This window comes from Nilaparvata lugens, chromosome 9, assembly GCF_014356525.2.
Source record: "Nilaparvata lugens isolate BPH chromosome 9, ASM1435652v1, whole genome shotgun sequence".
Lineage (NCBI taxonomy): Eukaryota > Metazoa > Arthropoda > Insecta > Hemiptera > Delphacidae > Nilaparvata > Nilaparvata lugens.
The window spans coordinates 25,722,782-25,745,779 of NC_052512.1; the positions used below are offsets into that span (position 1 = coordinate 25,722,782).

The window sequence follows — 22,998 nt, forward strand, 5'->3', positions numbered from 1 at the left end:
ATTCGTTCCAAGATCCCCTGAGTCCAAAAATGTGGTTTTTGGGTATTGTTGTATGTGTGTGTGTGTGTGTGTGTGTGGTGTGTGTGTGTGTGTGTGTGTGTGTGTGTGTGTGTGTGTGTATGAGTGTATGTGCGTCTGTGTACACGATATGTCATCTCCCAATTAACGGAATGACTTGAAATTTGGAACATAAGGTCTTTACAATATAAGGATCCGACACGAACAATTTCGATCAAATGCGATTCAAGATGGCGGCTAAAATGGCGAAAATGTTGTCAGAAACAGGGTTTTTCGCGATTTTCTCGGAAACGGCTCCAACGATTTTGATTAAAGTTATACCTGAAATAGTCATCGATAAGCTCTATCAACTGCCATAAGTCCCATATCTGTGAAAATTTCAGGAGTTCCGCCCCATCTATGCAAAGTTTGATTTGATTCTCAATTATCAGGCTTCAGATACAATTAAACAAAAAATTTCGAGTGGAAAAGATTGAGTATGAGAATCTCTACAATTAATGTTCTGTAACATTTTCACCTTAAATTAAAAATAAGCTCGAAATTCGAGAAAATGTGATTATACAATTGCAAACTGTTGGCAATTGTTGATTCTATTAAATCATTCACTACGAAGAGATAGCAGACCTCGTGTGTTTCCAGCGTTATTGACCTATCACCAGCTGGCTCATATCTTTGAATAGTAGACTTGAGATGCGCGGGAACACTAGCGTCAGGTGATCGATTTTCATAACGGCAAGGAAAATTTTGTGAGTGCGCCACACCAGATTTCTATAATTTCTTATAATTAATAATCATCATCATGATTTATTATTATCATCATTATTGTTAGATAATTTTATCGAAAATTAAAATAATTATAAGAAATTATTTAGATTTAATTAATTATTTAATAATAAATAATTATTTAATTATTTATTGATATAATTAATTATTTAATTATTTATTGATATAATTAATTATTAGATTTCGAATAATCATATTGTCATTTAAAAGCAGAAAACCCAATTTCCATAACTTACTCTTTCATCTATAAAACATAACAGAACTGAGACCACCCTTTCTCTTTAATTATCATTAATATTGTAACATTATTCTCATTGTTTTGTATTACGATTCTTTTGTTGTTTTATGTTGATTTCACTAAAACTATTGATAGGCTATATTGAATGAATTTCAGTTATGATAATAAATAAGAAGAACGAAACATGAAATAATGGATGAACTGAAATACAGGATGAATTGAACCAAGAAGGAGGAGGATGAGAAGAAAATAAACAAAAAGAAGAAGAAAGTCAGCGGGTGATTAATGAAGTTGAAAATAATGGAAAACAGAAACAGCTAAATAAATTATATGAAAATACAGCATATTGAAAAACTATCATCATTTAGAAGCAACAAAAACCTATCCTTCCACCTTCATTTATTAATACATTCATAGATACAATATCATTGTTTATGATAAAAACTGATCATGAATGATTGGGGAAGGAACAAATAAAGGCTTTTGAAACATTATTAAACAGTACCTTTTAGGGTATCCGTCCACTGGATCGGATGAATCTGCCGGCCGTTAATTCGGCCGAATATGGTCGTCCATTGGAACCGTTTACGTCAGTCTAGTTCAGTAGTTGGCTGAACTATTGAATATTGAATTAACTACCATCATAGACACCAAAATTTTTCATAAATCAAATCAAATCTTTATTTGTCCCAAAAAAATAATTACAATGACAAAAATGGTTATAAATGAAAAAAGTAAAGTACAATATAAAGGTAAAAATACCATTAATAGGGTTATACATAACTATATTAAAAACGGGAAGCCCCTGCAAGGTTCGAGGAACCTGAGCATAGAGGCCGAGTGTTCAATGCTAAACAGTACAAGAAAATAATAATGGGATATTATTAAGAAATAGGAAAAAAAGTGAGAGAGGAAGGGAAGAGAAAGAGCAGAGTGAAGGCATAGGGGAAAGTGAAAAATAGTTGAAAATTACATAAAAAACATGAGAAGTCTTTATACTAAGCTATGAAGAAATTACATTGTTCGAGATTATCCATGTATGAATTTCAATTAGCAGTTTTCTATTTAATTTACTAGTGATAAAATGGTTAGGAATAACATTGATGAGCTTTGATACCTGATATGAAAATTGTTTTCTACAAATTGATAAAATAGTATCTGTATAATTTGAAAAGTAATAGATGAGGGACGGAGGTTATACGGTGAACACGCAGGTTGAAAAGATTCATATGTTATTTATGTAGATGATTAAATTTTTTATGTGAAGCTGCCTGACAGTTACAACATCTAGCTCACAGGTACTCACTTGGATAGAGTCTGGGGTTTCCCAATATAGCTCTTATAAGGTGTTTTTGAATTACAAAAAGTTTTTCCAAGTGGTTTGAGTATGTTCCACCCCAAATTTTTACTCCATATTGCAGAAATGATTGAATGTAGGCAAAATATATGAGTCTTGAGGTTTTTCTATTACTAGCTTGGCTGTTATTACGAAATTTACTTAAATTTCTATTTTTATTTGAATTTACTTAATTTAATCATAAATAATGATTATATTGAGATTTTGAAAATTGAATAAACAAATATCCACTAAATTAGTTATTAATTACACTAATCTTACCTTCCGATCCTATTTGTTCAGCAATCTTTTTCCACAGATTGCTTTGAACATCAGGAGCATGATATCTTTTATCTCGCATATCTCACAACGTAACATGCTCTTGAACCAAACTCATCAACTTATCATCGTCCATAGTTAAAACTTTATAAAACAGAACAAAATCAAAAAACAAAAACAGACAAGACTGTGAAACAATTTTGAAGTAGGGTGATGTTGTCTCAGCTCGACTTCGGCCGGATAGAGCCGGAAAATCCCATTCAATTCGGATCGAAAACTTGATCGGCCGGAGTCGGCTGTGCACGGTAGTATGAACCTGTTGCAATTGACGAGCATCTATTCCTTTCTTTGTTGGGGATCGTTCGGACGAGTTCGGTAGTTTTTGGCCGATGCTAGTTCGGACGAAATCGGTTCTAGTGGACGGCCCACCTTAGGATACGTTCATCTAACCCTATAAGCAGGAGGATAAACTGAAATCCAGAAAAACTGAGAGACCCTCCCGCTTGAAGCGGCATTCCCAAATAAAATGTGTTCAAGTGAAATTCACTTCAACATTGCATTAATGGGAAGTTATTCATAAGGAATATGCTGAAGGTTTGAAGTGATAAAGGATAAAAAAAGGAAATTTAAGGAAAATATTCAAGACAGCGAAGGCCGACCTACTCACGGCAACAGATTTTGTGGAACGGATGCTGAATCAGAGATTGATAGAAAAAGAGAACACAACGAAAGAAGAGAGGAAAGAGAGAGTGCAGCGGTAGAGAGGTGAGAGACCTTGCCGAATCAACAGCTGATTGTCGTCGTCTGCCACAGCCTATTCTGTATCCAAGATACGGACATGGATCGTATCAAAGTTACAGTTGCGATGGGCCGGAGAATAAAAACGAGCATGTAGTTAGTACTAGTGACCACCTGGGTTGGAGAACTCGGTCAAGAACTTTATGTTTTATTGTAATCTTTGAAACCTGCAAATTTCAATTATGAGAGTTGGTGAAAATTATTATTAAAACAGCTAAATATTTCTTTCACAAGTATAATTTGACAGGAGGTTTTATTGGAGAACCTGTTTGAAATGAAAAATTACTCGGTCACTTTAAAATTTTTGTCCCTCATATGAATCCTAACTCATTTTTTTAAATGAGAAGGTGGTTATGACATACATGATTTCGATACAGAGTTCCAAGAGGAAATGAATGACGAACATTGATATCTCAAACCGTATCAGTTTGTTGATGTAATGCCCGGTTTCTCAGTCGTTCCATAAACTGTTTATCCATTCAATAACTTTATTGAATCGATAAACATGAGAAATGCGTTTCTAGAACGCTCCCTAAACTTATTGAATCCTTAAATCTCTCGATAAACACTATATGCCTGGTTTCTCAGTCGCTCCATAAGCTGTTTATCCATTCAATAACTTTATTGAACCGATAAAAATGAGAAATGCGTTTCTAGAACGCTCCTTAAACTTATTGAATCCATAAATCTATTGATAAACTATAGTGCCAAAATCCAGCCTATAAATATTTATGGAATGGATAAATTTCTCAAATTTTTGGTAGCAATCAAAAAATTAAGTTAGAAAAATTAAATTACAAAATAAAATTGAAATTAGTGTAGATCACCAGTATTTTAAAAACAAAACAGAATCAAAGTTGCACTATATTTAGCATCGATAGCCCTCATTTGGTGTCAGCCATCTTGTTTTGGAGACATCAGCCAAAAAATGTCAGTATTGTAGGAAATTACCTCACAACAGGAAGCATGGAATAAACATCCAAGATTTGGTTGGTTACCATGTTTACCATAGGAACCATGTATAAAGTTTGTTTACGAAAGTGACCAGTTTGGGATCATGCCATGTTGCCAGATTCATTGAACAGATAAATCGTTCCATAGCTATGGATTTTATAAATATGTTTGAGAAACCAATAAAAATTTATTGATTGGATAAAGTTATTGAATCAATAGCTATTGCGTTGTTTCTTCTTCTTCTTTGACTACCGTACGCCTAATCACAATCATATGGGATAAGCTATAGATTTGTTTATTGAACGAAATAATGCCAAAATCCAGCCTGTAATAATAATTATCTATATCGAATCGATGAATTGTGTTTAAAGGTTATGTTGGAATGTTTTGTGTTCGATGTTCTGTTATTTAAATAAAAACAATATTGAAATGGATCTAGATATAATTAGTTACAGCAGCAGTTCAGATGATGGAGTGTTTGAGTTAGATTTGAATAGAATTATATTCTTCTCTCACTGCATCCCATGCCTTGCTTTTATCTTTTATTGAATATTTATGTGTCTTTTTATTTTCTAGCACATTTTTATACTTTAGGCAGATCTCTACTAATTGTTCTTTTTCAACCTCTGCAAAATTCTTGCCCCGGTCTCGTTTCTCTGCCAAAATTATAATAATAACTTGAAAAAATATCATTAAAGTAGGAAAAAACCTTCAACTTGAACTTCACAACAAGCAGCAAGGATTAAACAAACAAGATTCAGTTGGTTACCATGGCTACCATATAAAGTTTGTTTACGAAAGTGGTCGGTTTGGAATCATGCCATGCTGCCAGATTCATTGAACAGATGAATTGCCATGGATTCTATAAATATGTTTAAGGAACCAATAAAAATTTATTGAATTGATAAAGTTATTGAATCAATAGCTATAGCGTTGTTTATTGAACGACTGAGAAACCGGGCATAAGAGTAGTAAATTATGTTGTATATTATGCTGAAATCATGTGTCAGCGTCTGTGTATTCACTTGTCAGCTGATTTATGATGAATTATTCTATAGTCTGATTTTTACTCTAATATTGGCATATGAAGGAGGCTCCTTTCTCCTTTTATATTATCCTTGAAATGCAAAATTTTCCAAAAACCTTGTATATACGTCGACGCGCAATTAAAAAAGGAACATACCTGTCAAATTTCATGAAAATCTATTACCGCGTTTCGCCGTAAATGCGCAACATATAAACATATAAACATTCAAACATTTAAACATTAAGAGAAATTCCAAACCGTCAACTTGAATCTTAGACCTCACTTCGCTAGGTCAATAAATAATGGCAGTGGAGAAAGATAGGAGAACAACGTTGCCGATCATCTGTTTTGTCAATGCCTTCTATAGAGTGTAACTGATGAAGGTTCATCAATGTAATATTAACTGTTCATTCTTGTTTAAAATAATCAATCATATCAAGCAAGAAATTATAATGAAATTTTATAATCAAGATAAAATATGTTATTAATTATATTTCTACATTGTTAAAAATCGATCTGGCAACAGAGCAAAGCGAGAAAGGGATGGCGCTATCCGCTTTGTTGAATGATTGACAAGGATATCAATACAATTTGCTAATCATACACTGCCATTATAACGTGGACCTTTCTTTAGTTTTTATTCAACCGAATCATTGTCTATCTATTCCTATTCAGTACTTGGAATACAGTTAGAAGGAAAGTCTCATTTTCTCACAATATCAGTTCATCAAGTACCTATTTAGACCATTTCTTGAGTAGCTAAAAGAAGTGGGAAGTTGATCCGTTCAGTTAAACCATGCACAGGAATTATGTGTTGAAAAATTATAACGATGAAGGGTTACAAATTAATTCAGTCCAATAAAGAACTGTCAGGAGATCATTTACTTCAAACTGTCATAATCTATACTACAATAAAGGAAAGAACTGGTTTATACACGTACTGGATGGGAAAATTATGTTTTCCTACAGTTACGTTGAAAAATGGCCATTGCTGCACTGATTACAGAACGCAAAGAATCACTTTTCCGCTCTACTGCGGGAAAAATTTTTCTGCACTCCAGATTTGCAACATGGCAACGCAAAATACTTAGTAGGTTATATGGAGCAACAGTGCAGCAAAATCAAAATGAAGTTGGTAACAGTGACTGCTGTGGCTGCTATAGTGAGCAGAGGTGCAACCAAGCACAACGAGCAAATTATTCATTATATATTATAACCAAGGACAACATTTTTATTCAATTTGACAATAAATTAAGGTTTTTATCAATAATAAAATTACACAGAAAAACATTTGATGCATTTCAGGCAATTTTACCCATAATTACCCACTTTTCATATTCAATGGTAACTGTAGGAAAAACTTAATGTGAAATACGTGCGCAAAGTTCCTCTGCTGCACTCAAGAAACCATTCCGCCCTCGCCTACGGCTCGGGCGTAAACGTTTCTTTCGGTACAGCAAACTGTCAGTTTGCGCACTAGTTGCACAAATAACTATTGACGCATCAAGTCTGAACTACTGGTCTGATAGACTTGAAATTTTGCTTATAAATTCTTAATTAACCGAAGATGTTTATAGGCCTATTTTCATTCTTCAAGATTTAGTTACAAGTTTTAAAATAGACCCTTGCGGAGCACGGGTTACCTGCTAGTCCCTTATAGGAAACATTACAGACAACAGGACAAAGTGGAAGGAAGACAGTGAGGATGAAGAGTAGGAGGAGGGAACCAGGGAGTGATAGAGAGAGAGAGAGAGAGAGAGAGAGAGAGAGAGAGAGAGAGAGAGAGAGAGAGAGAGAGAGAGAGAGAAGAGAGAGAGAGAGAGAGAGAGAGGAGAGAGAGAGAGAGAGAGAGGAGAGAGAGAGAGAGAGAGAGAGAGAGAGAGAGAGAGAGAGAGAGAGAGGAACAAGGTAGTACACGATGAGCGATGCAGAGAGCAAATAAAAGGCAAGATACAAGGAGTTCCTCTTGCATGTTCAAACATGCACACTTTTGTCTAGAATCGCCATTTCAAAATGATACTATACATACTATAGTAAAGGGAAGAACAAGCTAATGCATGTACGGGATAGGAAAATTGTGTTTGACGCATCATCACGTCTCAACTACTGGACTGATTGACTTGAAATTTTGCATATAGATTCTTAATTAACCAAGGATAGTTATAGGCCTATTTTCAATTTTTCAAGATTTCATTACGTCAATTTTTCAATTTGTCATGCTTCCAGTTGCTGTATGAAAGCAGCTGAACATTTATTTTGAAAGGGAAATTAGAAATAGGGTTCAGGTTTTAAAATGGACCCTTGCGGAGCACTGGTTACCTGCTAGTTACAACATACTGATCCTCTGCAGTGCAGAGCTCAAATTCTATTTTGTAAATTCCCTACAACACCACTTCCACATAACAGAACTTTCATAGTTTAAAACAATAAACATAGAAATGAAATAGATGTTTAATTGAATCATCATTGAAAACTAGTCGCGTTATAACGTCAGTGGAAATGATAGGAACGAGTTGTTGCCACTTTTCCGTTTCCACCGCCTACTTTAGTACACAGCTGAGTTTGAAGTTATCCTATGTGGAAAAATCTGGTGTGGCGCACTCATACAACTTTCCTTGCCGTTATGAAAATTGATCACCTGACGCTAGAGTTCACGCGCATCTCAAGTCTACTTATTCAAAGATCTGAGCCAGCTGGTGACAGGACAATAACGCTGGAGACACACGAGGTCTGATATCTCTTCATAGTGAATGTAATAGAATCAACAGTTGCCAACACTTTGCAATTGAATAATCACATTTTCTCGAATTTCGAGCTTATTTCCATTTTTAGGTGAAAATGTTACAAAGCATTAATTGTAGAGACTTTCAGGCTGAATCTTTTCCACTTAAATTTTTTTTTTAATTATATCTGAAGCTTGATAATTGGGAACCTAAAATCAAAATTTGCTTAGATGGGGCGGAGCTCCTGGAATTTTTACAGATATGGGACTTGTGGCAGTTGATAGAGCTTATCAAATACTATTTTAAGTATGAATTTGATCAAAATCGTTGGAGCTGTTTTCGAGAAAATCGCGAAAACCCCTGTTTTTGACAACATTTTCGCCATTTTAGCCGCCATCTTGAATTGCATTTTATTGACATTGTCGGATCCTTATATTGTAAGCATCTTAAGTTCCAAATTTCAATACACATACACATACAGACCAATACCCAAAAACCACTTTTTTGGACTCAGAGGACCTTGAAACGTATAGAAATTTGGGAATCGGGGTACCTTAACCCTAAAGAGACACACTGGGGTGTTTCACATCCCAGGGATTTTTTTTTCTGTTCTGCATTGTTGACAATATCAAACAGATGGGAATTTTTGCCCAGTCTAAATTAGGTTTGAAGCATTGTCAACTGCTCTCCACCACTTCCAGTCAGTAATAGCATTCTACAAGGTCACCAGCTCATCTTGTTCTTCGTTTGGGGTGTCTAACACCCCAGAGTGTCTTTCACGTAGGACTTTTATCAAATGATTTTTACAAAGATTTACTTTTATTGACCACTAAGAATGTGGTATGGGATGATGGATCAGATCGGAATAAATGCTATGACTCTCTACAACTTGAGGTTCAAAACTATAAAATGAAGAGACGTGAGTTTTTGATGAAGTTGTCATTGGCAATGATCAAGCCATTCCTTCAAACCAGATTAGGAGCTCCAACACTCAGGCGGAACATACGTACTTCTAAAATTAGTATAAATATTGATAAGCAGTGCTTTACTTTCGATTTCTGTATGCACTTGGAACAAAAATGATTAAGAAATGATGAAGTATGGGCTAAGTACCTACTTTTTTCTCTATATTTACCTACTTTTTTCTCTATATTTTTCAAAGAAACAAGCAAAATTAAATTGGGGTTTTCAACACCCCAGTGTGTCTACTGTGTTAGCATAAAGTAAGTGCGTCTCTGTAGGGTTAATTTTTTCCGGAAAGTAATATTTTCCTTACCTATGATAATAGGGCAAGGAAAGTAAAACTTGTGTATACAAACAGTGGATACAGTATCATATATTTTTAATTATAAACATAATCAAATACCGCAATACCAGCATATTGCCATTTAAAATCGGAATCCTAACCTCTAACCCTACACTTCTCACTAAACCCTAAACCCTCACTATAGTGAGGTCCACGTTATTATGGTAGTGACGAAAGATAGGAGAACAACGTTGCATACCTATACTTTCTCTTGTCAATGCCTACTATAGACGGTAGCTGATACAGGTTTATTGATGTAATATTAACTGTACATTCTCGTTTAAAATAATCAAAATTATAATTAACTAAACAAACTTAAGCTTATCACGCTTATAATAATTAAGCAATAAATAATATTTTTTAATAATTTAATAATGAATTTTCATAATTAGGATAAGATGAAATATTTTGTTGATTAATTAAGAATTCTAAATTGTTAAAAGACGATGTAGCAACAGAGCAAAGCGAGAAAGAGATAGCGCGTTCCGTTTTGTTGAATGATAGACAAGGATGGCAATACAATTGCTAAACTAACACTGCTATTACAACGTGGACCTCACTATAACTACAGAGAGCAATGGTGTAGCTGGCTGACTGTGAATCAGCCTGCAACGAAAACTTGATACTGTGTGACTTGACGAGCTAAACGGCTCAACTTCTCAATTGCCTCAGTTCAATCTCAAGAAATTGTCAAAATAGGCACTTGATGAACTGAGATCTCGACTAACTGAGACCCTTCACCCTATTCAATTAATCGATGAATTAATATTTTTTTATAAAATTATTCAATACATCTTTATATTTTCATAAAAATCATTTTCTCACTTTATTTTAAATGAAGAGGCCTTTGTCAAATAACCTCTATTATTAAAATAATCAGCATCAATACAGAACTTGGTTTTCTGGAAACAAGAACTCATTTTTTTAGAAGCAGCTTCAATAAATGTCACACACACATTAAGCGAACAGAACCAATTGTTTTTGCTAAGCAAGAACATATTTTTTGAATAGGCAGTTCAATATGTCAAACGTTTTTCTTGAAGAAACCAAGTTATTTACAGTAATATAAATTATGCTAATTAGTGAAAAGGTAAAAAACAAATAATGACTGAGCTACTCAATTGACAAAATACATTTGGTAGCTTATTGAACAGAAAATGTTAACCTTGTAAAGATTGCTGAAAATACCGACTCTGAAATCCATTCATAAATAGGCAATTAGAATAATCTAGCCTCCAAAACTTTTAGCATATCTCCTAGAATACTATAAACAAAACTAAAAACAGCCTCATTTTGTGTTGGAAATAAGTCTCACAAAAAATGAAAATAGCCCAGACTATCATACGTTACTCTGAAACAGCATTATTCATTTTTGAAAACAAATAGGCTACTTCAATTTTTTTAAATCACATTAATGTTCTACCTTATTATTGTATATTTTCAGATTTTTGGCAATTTTTTGTTAAAAAAGTGTACAAGTGTACAGTGTCTCAAAATCGGAAATGTAGTAGTATAAAAGTAAGTACAGTAAAAGTAGTGTAATATTCTTTGAAAAACTATAAACACGGTAGTTTACGGGCCTAGGGTGCAATTCAACTGTCATAATGTTTTTTTTATATTTCATAAGAAGATATATTCTTCAAGCTTTGCTTGGTCACTTTATATGAGAAGGTAGTAGTTTACTGTATTCTATTCCAAATTCAAGCTTGAAAATGTTCAATTTATGCTAGATTTTCAATGTACTAATTTATATATTTTTTGTTGTTTCCTTTTTTTTAAATTATTCTTTGATTTATTAGAAATGTATTTTCAAAAGTGAATAACTTCGACACGGTTTGAGATATCGATGTCTGATTTTCGCCATTGATATTAAATTTTGATCTATTCACATTCAACTTGAGTCACGTTTTAGATAGTGGGGCATATATCCTATTATATTAAGCGAGCAATTTCTGTATTTATATATTTTTATATATGGATATTTATGTTCAACAGATCTCGAAAACGGCTCTAACGATTTTCACGAAATTTGGAACATATAGTGTGGTCCACGTTATAATGACAGTGAATAAAGATAGAAGAATAGCGATGCCGATTCTCTGCATCAACTAATTATATTTCTACACTGTCAAAAACATAATTGTCATCGTTGTGGACCTAGAAAAGGATATTACCACCGTCTTTGTCGAATGATTGACAAGGATAGCAAAACCAAATTTGATCAAATACTGTCATTATAACGTGGACCTCACTATAGTAGGTTTATGATATGAAAATTCGATTGCACTATGTCTCATCTTTGGGAAAACTCGCTGAACAACATTAAAAGGATAATTCATCCTTGGCTGAAACAGCTGTGGATAGTAAAAAAGTGAGTGAGCAAGTGAGTATGTGAAAAATCAAAATATTGCATCCCCAAAATTCATAAGATGACATATACCCAGCTGTGAAATAAAAACACGATCATTTTAGAGAATTGAGTGATCATTTAGAGTGTTCTGTCTATCAATAAATAAAAATAACGAGCGAAGCTCGGTGCCCCGATATCCAATACTATTAAACGAGCAACTTCTGTTTATATGTTTAGATGTTAAGATGTTTGGATGTTTAGATGTTTAAATGTTTGTATTTCACCGGATCTCGAAAACGGCTCTAACGATTCTCACGAAATTTAGAACATAGTAGGTTTATAATAATAAAGATTCGATTGCACTAGGTCTCATCCCTGGGAAAACTCGATGAAGGACATTAAAAGGATGATTATTATTCATCCTTGGGAAAACAGCTGATAATAATTATTTCGTCGTCTGTTGGTGATGGAAGTGAGTGAGCGAGTTCATGTGTGTGGGACTGTCAAAATTATGACTCAGCTGTTGAACTTTTGTAATCATACAATCAGGTACTTAGTGCCGGTTGCAAAAAAGCCGGGTTATTTTCAATCCTGATTAATTCCAGTAGATCCATCTTTTTTGATTTGGTTCACTTTTAATCAGGATTAAAATTTAACCGGCTTTTGTGCAACTGGGCCTTTGTGAGGGAAATTTTTGCATTCCTCTGGGAATTAATCTCAATTTACTGTGATTAGATAGAGATATTTCTGTATGAATGATATGAATGTTAATATAATTTCTTCTTTCGTAATAATTTTTCTATGCTTTTGTACTCCAGAGCGAAGCTCGGTCCCCGATATTTGTCACTGAACTCAATAATCAAACAACTGAAGTTAGCCCTGTGCACACCATTTCGGTTCGCATGACAGCGAGGGAACGAAACAAGGTGTCACCTCGGCATTTTGACCTCACACATGTCATTTCGTAAAAATCTATAGATGCCAACAATGTGACACCCCTTCTTCTTGTCACATTCTGGAACTACAAACATGTGAAAAGTTGACGGGACCATACACGACAAAGTGTCACCTCGCTCACTGACTTCAGGGTGTCAGCTGAATGGTGACTGCTGTTCGCCGTAAAAATCGGGGTTCAAGGGTAACAGTACATGATAGTCCATACAAAATTAGTTCCGACTTGGAGGGATATGCAGAGCAGTGAAAAGTAGGGATAAAGCGGAGTAGTCTCTAGTCTCTAGAGGAGTAGTAGTCTGTAGTCTCTAGTGAGTGTTCAACTGCTCATGATAAGCATACGTAGTTTACTCTCTGAAATCACTGACTCTACTGAGTCTAATCGACAAATTGGCAACTGCGCTTCTTTCCAAGACTCTATTTCATCACTGTAATTGGCTGATCTCCCTACATTTCGCGTAGATGGTATTTTTCGTCTATTAACGAATATGCTCCGCATATAGACTATAGTCTTTCGAGGTGTTCCGTTGTCGGGATGATACCCTGACAGGGATTCAACGACGACAGCGACCATAAATTATTTAACCTTGCCATAAACACTTTCACGTACCCGTGCAAATCGCACAAGACATAGAGCAGCAGTGTTCTTTCCAATAAATGTTTACAGTTTTCCAATACGGTACATGAGACTCCAACCTATTATAACTTCGAAAACATCCTGATCTGACATCTACCTTGTTACTTCTGTTGTCTTCGCCGCAGTCTGCTGACCGGGAAATCGTCATTCTCCCTTGAACGGAGTTTCCCACGGCACTGGTCGCTATCTAATGTGTGTGTAGTAGATATATTCAATATATATTATATCCTCAATATATTCTGCAACGGTGTAGTAGGACCGGTCCATCAAGTACCTCTTCAAAACTCTAATCTTCAGATGTTATAATGTTGTTAATGAAGTGTATTGTCAAGCTCGCCGTCTACACAAGATACTGTAGTAGACTCACAACGCCCATAGCGAAAGTATAATAGATTATGATAATTATTATGGATGCTTCCACACTGTGTTGTCATATGGGATCATATTCTGGGGAAATTGTACAAAGACGGAAAGAGTATTCTTACTGCAAAATAGAATTGACAGAATTATAAGTGGTGCACACTTTGTAGTAGAAGAAGGCTACAAGTATTATTTCTGTCTGTTACTTGCATCCTTGAGTCGGCGACTACAGTACTGAAATATCCAGAATATTTTGCAAGGAACTCTGGCATCCACCATCACAATATTAAGCAGCAGAAAGATGTACACACCGAAAGGCTGGTAACAGCACTAGCCTTGTCTAGGACCAATAACTTTGCTAGCAGGGTACCTACAGAAGCTCCTCTCGTAAATACAAAGGTCGGAGACATTGATCTTCAAGAGAACTCTCCTTGAGAAGACATACTACTCCATCCTTGAAGCAGTTCTGGTAAGATGTCTGACCTTCAGGTGAAACAAATTAGACAAATGACTACAAAAACTTGGCTACAAAGCTTCTATAGTAGGATTGCTTCAATTATGCAAGTAAGTATCATAAGCTCTATTGTTATGATTAACTAAACATCAGTATTGGTTCAATTGCAAGATTGTTGTTAATCAAATCAAAGGGGAAGCTGAAAGATTGAAGTGAATATCACTTTTTAAAAAATCTGGTGTGGTACACTCACACAACTTCCCTTGCTCATTGAACTGTAAGCCTCATTCTCAAACGAGAATGATTTAGGGGAATAACTTAATGACGATTGGCGGGTACACATTTAAAACTATATGATCAAACTATTGTATATTATTGTTTTCAGAGTACATTTTCCTTTGTGTAAAATTGTGAAATTTGATGATTTTTTAAAAAGTCGTCAAAACAGCTGTTCTACAGGTAAAAATATCTCGAATACTTGCTCTTTTGAATATACTGATCTACCTACCTACCTCATATGCGAGATGGCGGTTACTAAGTCCATTTCTCAAGGATGGGGTGGACCACCTGTTAGTTTCCCAGGAAGGAGACTCATGCCAGTTGATAGTGCTGATAAATAACTATACAGACTATGAATTTGAAAAAAATCGGTCGAGTCATTTTCGAGAAAATCGTGATAGAAATTTAACAAAAACCATTTTTCTCAAGAATATTACGGAACTCCTGCAATTTTCCCAGAAATAAGACTTATGTTAGTTGATAGGGTTTATAGAAAGCTATCGAGGGTATAAATTTGAAGAAAATCGTTAGAGCCATTTTCGAGAAAACCATGAAAAACATGGTTTTTTAGTCATTTTCCGTCATCTTGAATTGAATTTTATTGAATTTCTTGTTGTCTGATCCTCATGGTATAAGGACCTCAAGTTTAAAATTTCAAGTCAATCGGTTAATTAAGAATGGAGTTATCATGTTCACAGACATACACACACACACACACACACGCACACAGACCAACACTCAAAAATCATGTTTTTGGACTCAGGGGACCTTGAAACGTAAAGAAAATTTGAAATTAGGGTACCTTAATTTTTTAGGAAAGCAATACTTTCCTCACCTATGGTAATAGGGCAAGGAAAGTTATAAAAGCAGAATTACGACTTTTTAGTATCAGTGAACATGTCTGGAACAGTGAAAATATAAATCTCATGAATTCAAATGGGATTGTTCATACCCACTCTACCAGGCAGAGTGGGATAGAATCACTAGCCTACTTTTATGACTTTAAGCCAATTTTAGACCCTTAGAAACTACCATGAATGTGAAATATTAGGAGTAACTTTTTCAATACTCAAATAACATATTCCCAAACTTTCATCCAGACTATCTCCCAAGTAGTTTTTGAATCTCATATTCATTTGTATAATTCCAGTTTATTACCTATGTAAATTATGGCTTCCAAGTATGGGTGTTCAGACTTTTTTAAAAAAATTTTTAGTCCCTTGTACACGTAGAGGGCAATTGAATAGTCTAGTAAGCCAGGCAATTAATAGGCCTAGCGGCTTTTCAGAAGTGAAAGAAATAATGAATGAATACCTACATAATCTACTGTACGTGATTGTAAACGCAGGGCTTAAGAGGCCAGGTATAGGTATATAATATACAGAATAAATTCAGCGCGTCTAGTTGAGCCTATAATGTGAATCACACTTTACAGTTTACCCTGAAGCAATCCACTACCACAAAGAAATTTTTCACAAGACTGCAAGTTCAAACATAAACTTGGAGTTCTTATTAAACACAAATGAATGTTAATAAATAGTTTTATGATAGATAAATACTGCACTCAATTTAGATACTTTAAATTTCTTCTTATCAGAAGAAAATCTAAAACAAATCATCGGGCATTGTATTTAAGTGGCTAAATTGTAATTTAATTTTTGCTATTCGAATAAGGTAACTTAGCTGAATAATATTGACTGTGAATAAAGTGTAGTATGTAGTATCCTACTAAATAAGATAACTTAGCTGATAAATATTGACTGTGAATCATGTGTGGACTATATTATTAATAACCTTTCAAGTTATTCACTAATTTCCTACATACCTAAGCATTTCAATCAATAGGCTATGTAATTAGAAGATGACACGTTGGTTAGGTTATGGTTTAATTTGATAAGTTTAATGTGCCGTTAAGACTATGAAAGTATTTTTATTATTGTAAGATTCAAATTGTGTGAAGAAAAGTAACTAACAAAACTTTTAATCTTGGATGTTTACTCAACACCCTAAATCAGGTTACCGTAATTTAGAAGATGACTTCTAATACGGTGACTACCGTAACTTAGATCAAGATATTGTAGGAGTTATATTACTGTATCTTTGGTAAAAAATAAAACTCCAGAATAATTGAAGAATGATTCATATGACAAAATAAATCAGACATAATGATTCACTACTTGATCTTAAGACGTATGCGTAGTCTACCATTTATAACCTAGTCGGATACATAAACAAATAACAATTGTAGCTAACCGTTCATTACCATAAATTGAAAATACCATGGAGTCAACCATAAAATTAAAAACACTATAAGTTAACCCTAAAGTTGAAAAGATTTGCAGAACAGCCAATCTATGAAAAAATGTTTGGAGTAAGGTGAGGTTAATGACTTACCTAATCTCAGCTCGCCAAAGTTTCCACATCCTATTTTCTTGCCTACACGAAAGTTAGGTCCAACCATTAAAATTCCAGTACTACTAGAAACATTGGTATGCCGGCTGGAGTGCATTGCGCCCTTTGATTTAAGATTGGCAGATTGCGATTTATAATTATTTGCAACTTGCAATTTACTGTAACTGGATTTGGACCAACGTCTAGGTTGGTCTTCGCGTGATGATTCTTTATCTTTGCTATTATTTTCTCGGCTGTCTCTCTTCTGCATAGTGTTATAAACACCAGAAGGATAGTAATTTAACACAAAAGTTGTTGATCATTATTACAATTAGGCACAATGCCCAAACAGTAACAAAAGATCGTAACCAACATGTTGAGAGCCTTCTACACAATGCTGGCAGAAGACTGCCATCACAACTTGACACAAACTTTCAGCTCAAACATTTCACAATATTTTAAAAACTGAAAACACTTTGCACATTTTCCAAAAATTCAAAGTACACAAATGATGTGCCCTGTTACATGATGTCAAACCGAATGCCCGACGACATCAGAAGACACTATCACCTCCATTATTTTGTCCACTCCCCACTCCAACGATCACAAGTATCGCGCATGAATACCACACAAACAACGGCCGATTTTGGGCGCAAAATAAATGAAAACAAGTAATTTAGAAAGAAAATTAACTGCACATTGACTCAAAAAAGTGGAATTAGAACGAGAAAGTAAGGCCGAAAGGTAAATTAATTCAAGTATGAACTACTTTCTTCCGGGTGTTGTGTGGATTAGTAGAAGAGAACAGTACACCTTTAACAGCTGTTCGGAAATGAAATCAAATGAAATTGCCCAATTTCACGCACAAGTATTATTCTCACAATTTTTGACATGAATTTATCAGTTTTATAATAAAATTGAATCTAAAATAGTCTTTGAGGACCTGTTATGATTCCAAAATAGAGTTACCGTAATTAATTATAATAACTGTCAAGATCTAGAGAATTGTCAGGTGAATATCAAGAGTTTAAGATAGGAGCTTGACTTTCACATTATATAATAAATCTAAAACATAATGATTAATGTTAGCATTCCGATTTGAATTCTCTATTATTTAAATTTAATTATTGAAAACCATCCAATCAAGAAATTTTTCTAAGTATGTTTCGTATGTTGCTGAAACTGGCACACAGCTGATTATGCTGTTTGTTATTTTTCGTTGTCATGGTGACGTTCACTGGCCTGCCAATCCAATTTTAATCTAACCTACAAAGTAAATCCTCTAACCAAACCAAAGTTTAGAAGGATATTTTCATCATTTTTAAACAATGATATTCCTTATTTCACAAAATGATTTTTCAGGATCACATAGTATATTAATTTCATTGAAATGACATCAAACGATCGGTCGGCTTGGGCTCAAATTGTGCTCAACATTCAGGAAGGTTGGTTCAGTTTATAGGTTATGTATTCTGTTGTTGTTTGACAAAAACAGAACAATTCCTAGAATAGAATGTAGTAATTGTACTACAATATGCACTTTTATCTTCCATAAATAATTGAATGTATACTATACGTAATATTGCATTACTAATTTACTATAAAATATATTGGTGTCATAAGATTCACCTTGAATGAAAATATATTTACATTTTAAGAATTATTGTTTTGCAAGATGTAGGTGGTCAATGTTCGATAAAAATATCAATTATATTGATTCTTTTCAACGCAATTAATAGACAACACAATTCTCCATCAATTTGTATTGTATTGCATATAGAATTAAACTTTTGTATCTCTTGACAGTCGTGACACTATTGGATTTTGGATCTGTTTATATTTGTTTTCATATTTTAGGACATGGGTTAGGCACTACCAACTTGCCACTTGTAATTGTGGCAAATTTGAATAAAAACCGTCTAGAATCCGATGTCATTCATTCTTTCTCCACGAAACTGGAAGTTGAATTTGTTTGGGAAGGAGAAATGAAGGAAGTAAAAAGGTTAGTAAGACAACTTCAATCAATTATTTGAATACTACATGGGTAACTTATATGTAAGGCTTTCATTGATAATTGGTGTTCTTCTTTTGTCCAGATTAATAATAAATAAATGAATTATTATCGGTTTAAATCTCTGAATGTTTCAAGAAATGTAAAATATTCTTTTACATTTAGTTTATCATTAAGTTTCTCAACTTCTCCAAGTTGACAACATCTAAATTATACCATAAGCTAAATATAATTTCTAAATAAAAATATGAATTAAAATGTTGAAAATAACTCATGTTTTTTGTTTATATGTTTCCCATATAAATATATTCATCTACGGTACCGTACTAGCAATGCCAATCCTATTAAAGTATGGGGTCTTGTTATCTGCCATGTCTATTCTATCGAATAGAATAGAATTTCATTGGTCATTCAATATTTACAAAAAATACATCGATTTCTTCCAATTGCATCTTTTTTAAATCACTATGATTCATGATTCAGACTTAAAAATACAAGCATAAAACTGTAGTTACTGTAATCATAAATATTGTATCACCAAATAAAAACACAATCTACACTCAATCATAATTTGATCAAAGCAACGTGATACCATTTTTAGATTTACCTTTGTCAATCTATCCTAACAATTCCTACCTCTAATACTTTCCTTGCCCTATTACCATAGGTAAGGAAGGTATTGCTTTCCGAAAAAATTAAGGTACCCCAATTTCTAAATTTCTATACGTTTCAGGAGTGATCCATGGTCTAGTGGATAGAGTGCCAGCATAGAGATCCCGGGTTCAAACCCTCTCAATACCAAAAGTTTTTTAACAAGATCACTCCCGTGTTATCGAATGAGCACGTTAAACTGTCAGTCCCGGCTGAAGTATGACAGTAGTAAGGCCCATTGACGGCTTAAATTATATATTCAGGCGGTGGGACCTTCCCGCAAGGGACTCCCCACCAACAAAAGCCATACGAATTTACTTTTTTTATACGTTTCAAGGTCCCCTGAGTCCAAAAAAGTGGTTTTTGGGTATTGGTCTGTGTGTGTGTGTGTGTGTGTCACTCGAGCAATCGTACGTCACTCGAGCAGATCGATTGATGATCGACCAGGGAGCAAGAGTGGAACGCGAGAAGAGCTAACATCTCCCGTATATTTGTACGCACCTTATGAGTGTATGTGTGTCTGTGTACACGATATCTCATCTCCTAATTAACGGAATGACTTGAAATATGGAACTTATGGTCCTTACACTATAAGAATCCTTAGAATTTTTAAGCGACGACCCAGCAAAATACAGATGTCATAGCGGTAGGGGTAGTAGTGTAATTGACCTCATATGGATTAATATAAATTGTATTGAATACATTCGAGATATGTGGGTATCCGATTTTGTTCTCACGTCTGACCACCTCCCAATAATTTTCGATCTGCCTCCTAATCAGATGCAAGTTACGTCGGGAGTGGATGCGGATAAATGGATGATAGTGTGGCGGGAGAGTAAAGAATTGGAATTTCACAACAGCATGTTGGAATTTCATGATCTGAAAGAGTGGGATGGATTGAATGTGGATACTATGTTCGAGACAGTTACAGGAGCAATGTATACAGCAGCTGAAAGTAGTGATATAGTAAAATTAAACTGTAATAATTTCCAATTTAAAAATAAACCATGGTATGACAGGCATTGTAACGAGAGTAAAAGAAGATTGCGTGCTTTTTATAGGAAAGCGAAAAGGCATAACTTCGTTCATGACTTCTTAGAAGAATATCTGCAAAAGAAGAAGAGTTCACAAAGTTTTGCTAAATGAGAAGAGAGTTCAGTACTTTGATGGATTGAGAATTAAATTCACTGAGGTGAAAAGCAGTAGGGATTTCTGGGAAGCAGCAACAATTTTTAAAGGAAAACAGCACAATGATAATAAAATTCCATTAGAAAATTGGGTGAAATTTCGAAAAAATAAATATCGACAGGATGGAAACGAAGAGGCGGAAAATGCAAACCACTTTTTCCAGGATGCTCTTCACCCTTATCTGGATAGTGGATTCGATTTCAGTGAATTAACTGAAGCGATTGAGAGTTCGAAAAATAGGAAAGCTCCAGGAAATGACGGAATTCGTTATGAATTGTATAAGGCCCTACCAGAAGTTTGGCTAGAGAGAATATTATTGTTTTTCAATAGAATGTTCCGTGAAGAGCGAATTCCCTCAGAATGGACGAAAATAATTTTTTTTCTGTACTAGAAAGACACTAGATTGGACCCGAAAAATTACAGAAGCATAGCTCTGATCAATAGTGGCTTCAAACTTTTCACAAGTATGATGGAGCGAAGGCTGACAATTAGGACGGAGAGTAGCAGGGTTTTGCCAGAATGCCAGAATGGTTTTCGTAAAGGTCGCACTTGCTCTGATAATATTTTTACACTTCAAACACTTATTTATTGCCAGGTACATTTGAGAAAAAGAAAAATATTCGCTTTATACATTGATTTTGCGTCCGCGTTCGATTCTGTTCCGCATTCGCTCCTATGGTATGATTTAGGAAGGGAGGGAGTCAGCTCAAAATTCCTAAGAATAATACGAGAAATTTATATTTCAGCTACGACCATAATAAGTGAAAAAAATGGGACGGAAGAATCTGAACCTATTCCGGTCACAAAGGGCATTTTGCAGGGGGATTCAATCAGCCCGCTTCTCTTCTCCCTCTATTTGAGAGATATTGATAGCTTTATTAGAGCGAGGGGGTTCAGTGGCATCAGAATGAACAGAGAAGAAGACATATTGATGCTGCTCTTCGCAGATGATATAGTAATTGTCGCCGATTGCAAGTCAGATCTGAGAAAGAAAATAAAATGTCTCTCAGAATATTGTAAATTCAAACAGCTTACTGTGAATATAGAAAAAACGAAAATAGTACCTTTTCACAAACGAGGTTTAAAGAAAAATTTGGCATTCTGGTTAGGAGGAAGAAAGATTGAAATAGTCAGACAGTACAAGTATTTGGGGGTAATTTTTAGCGCTGATGGAAATTTTCGAATACATGGTAGGTCACTTAAGACGAAGGTCAAGTCGATGGGGGAGTCGATGATTAATATTCTTAGAAAGGCTAAGTCAAATGTCTGGGAGAGTAGAATGAAACTGTACGATTCTGTTGTTCTGCCTGCTTTGATGTATGATTCTGAAGTATGGGGATTCCAAAACGTTGAATTATTAGAAAAAGCTCAATTACATTTCTCAAAAAAGCTTTTCTTCCTGAGCCAATGATCACCAAGTTGGGGGGTACGTTTGGAAATGAATAGATTCGAATTAGGGCATTTCGTGTTTTGTAGAAGCTTGCATTTTGTAAAAAGAGTACACTCGATGTCTAACTATAGATACCCCAATATTTCTATTAATACCTTGGCTAGGTTGGCGGAAAGTGAAGAAGGTAGAGCTAATTTATCGGGGAACTGGTTGGTTCAAGGGGGAAGTCACACTAGAGGAAAGGTCTGGATACCAAGTTGAAATAGCAAATATATTATCTCTTCAAAATTTACTCGAAATCTCATTATCAGATATTTCTGAGATATATTCAGAATTTTTAAGACTGTCAGACGTACAATCAGCTTTAGTGTCGGCAACCTGTCCTCTTTATAAGAAAATAAATCCTTCTTTCACTTTAGGAGAACAACTTAAAATGAAATCACTTTTTGCTAGAACAATAATCGCAACTCAGCTGCGCCTGGCATCGGATAGGGGTATGTATTTGTTCAGAGATAGAGGAACATGGATAGACTCTTCCAAGAATTATCCTATATGTAATTACAGAGAGTTGGAAACTCTGGAGCATTTCATGTTGCGCTGTCCTATGATGCTGTAGAATTCAATTTTTAAGTAAATTTTACCAAAATATAGTTAATAATGAGGACAGGTTGATGGTACTGTTGTCAGATCTTTCAGAAGAGAAGATAAATAGAGTTTTTCTTTACATTGTGAAGTCTTTAAAGATAAGAGACATGATATGTGATATGTAATTCAATCTGTGATATTTTTTTTCTATGTGATATAATGTAAGATAATAAGGTTAATAATTGGTGTCCACTACTAGATATACTACTACCACTGCTCCTTATTCAAT

The 22,998-nt window shown here is 34.6% G+C and overlaps 2 protein-coding genes across 3 annotated transcripts in view; one reads left to right on the plus strand and one right to left on the minus strand.

The window, feature by feature from the left end:
- The window catches only part of LOC111055994 (casein kinase I), a 162,483-nt gene extending 144,766 nt beyond the window's left edge, over positions 1-17,717 (minus strand). The window contains exon 1 of one of the 2 annotated variants that reach the window (XM_039435696.1): positions 16,888-17,717. In XM_039435696.1, coding sequence (XP_039291630.1) covers positions 16,888-17,155 — 268 coding nt within the window. In that variant the 5' untranslated portion in view covers positions 17,156-17,717. The remainder of the gene's footprint in view (positions 1-16,887) is intronic. The other variant, XM_039435697.1, reaches the window with a different exon arrangement.
- Positions 17,718-18,089: 372 nt separating this feature from the next.
- Positions 18,090-22,998, plus strand: part of LOC111064444 (centrosomal protein of 120 kDa) — a 41,674-nt gene continuing 36,765 nt past the window's right edge. The window contains exons 1-2 of the mRNA XM_039435698.1: positions 18,090-18,329; positions 18,742-18,886. Of these exons, the coding sequence (XP_039291632.1) occupies positions 18,275-18,329; positions 18,742-18,886 (200 nt within the window). The 5' untranslated portion in view covers positions 18,090-18,274. The remainder of the gene's footprint in view (positions 18,330-18,741; positions 18,887-22,998) is intronic.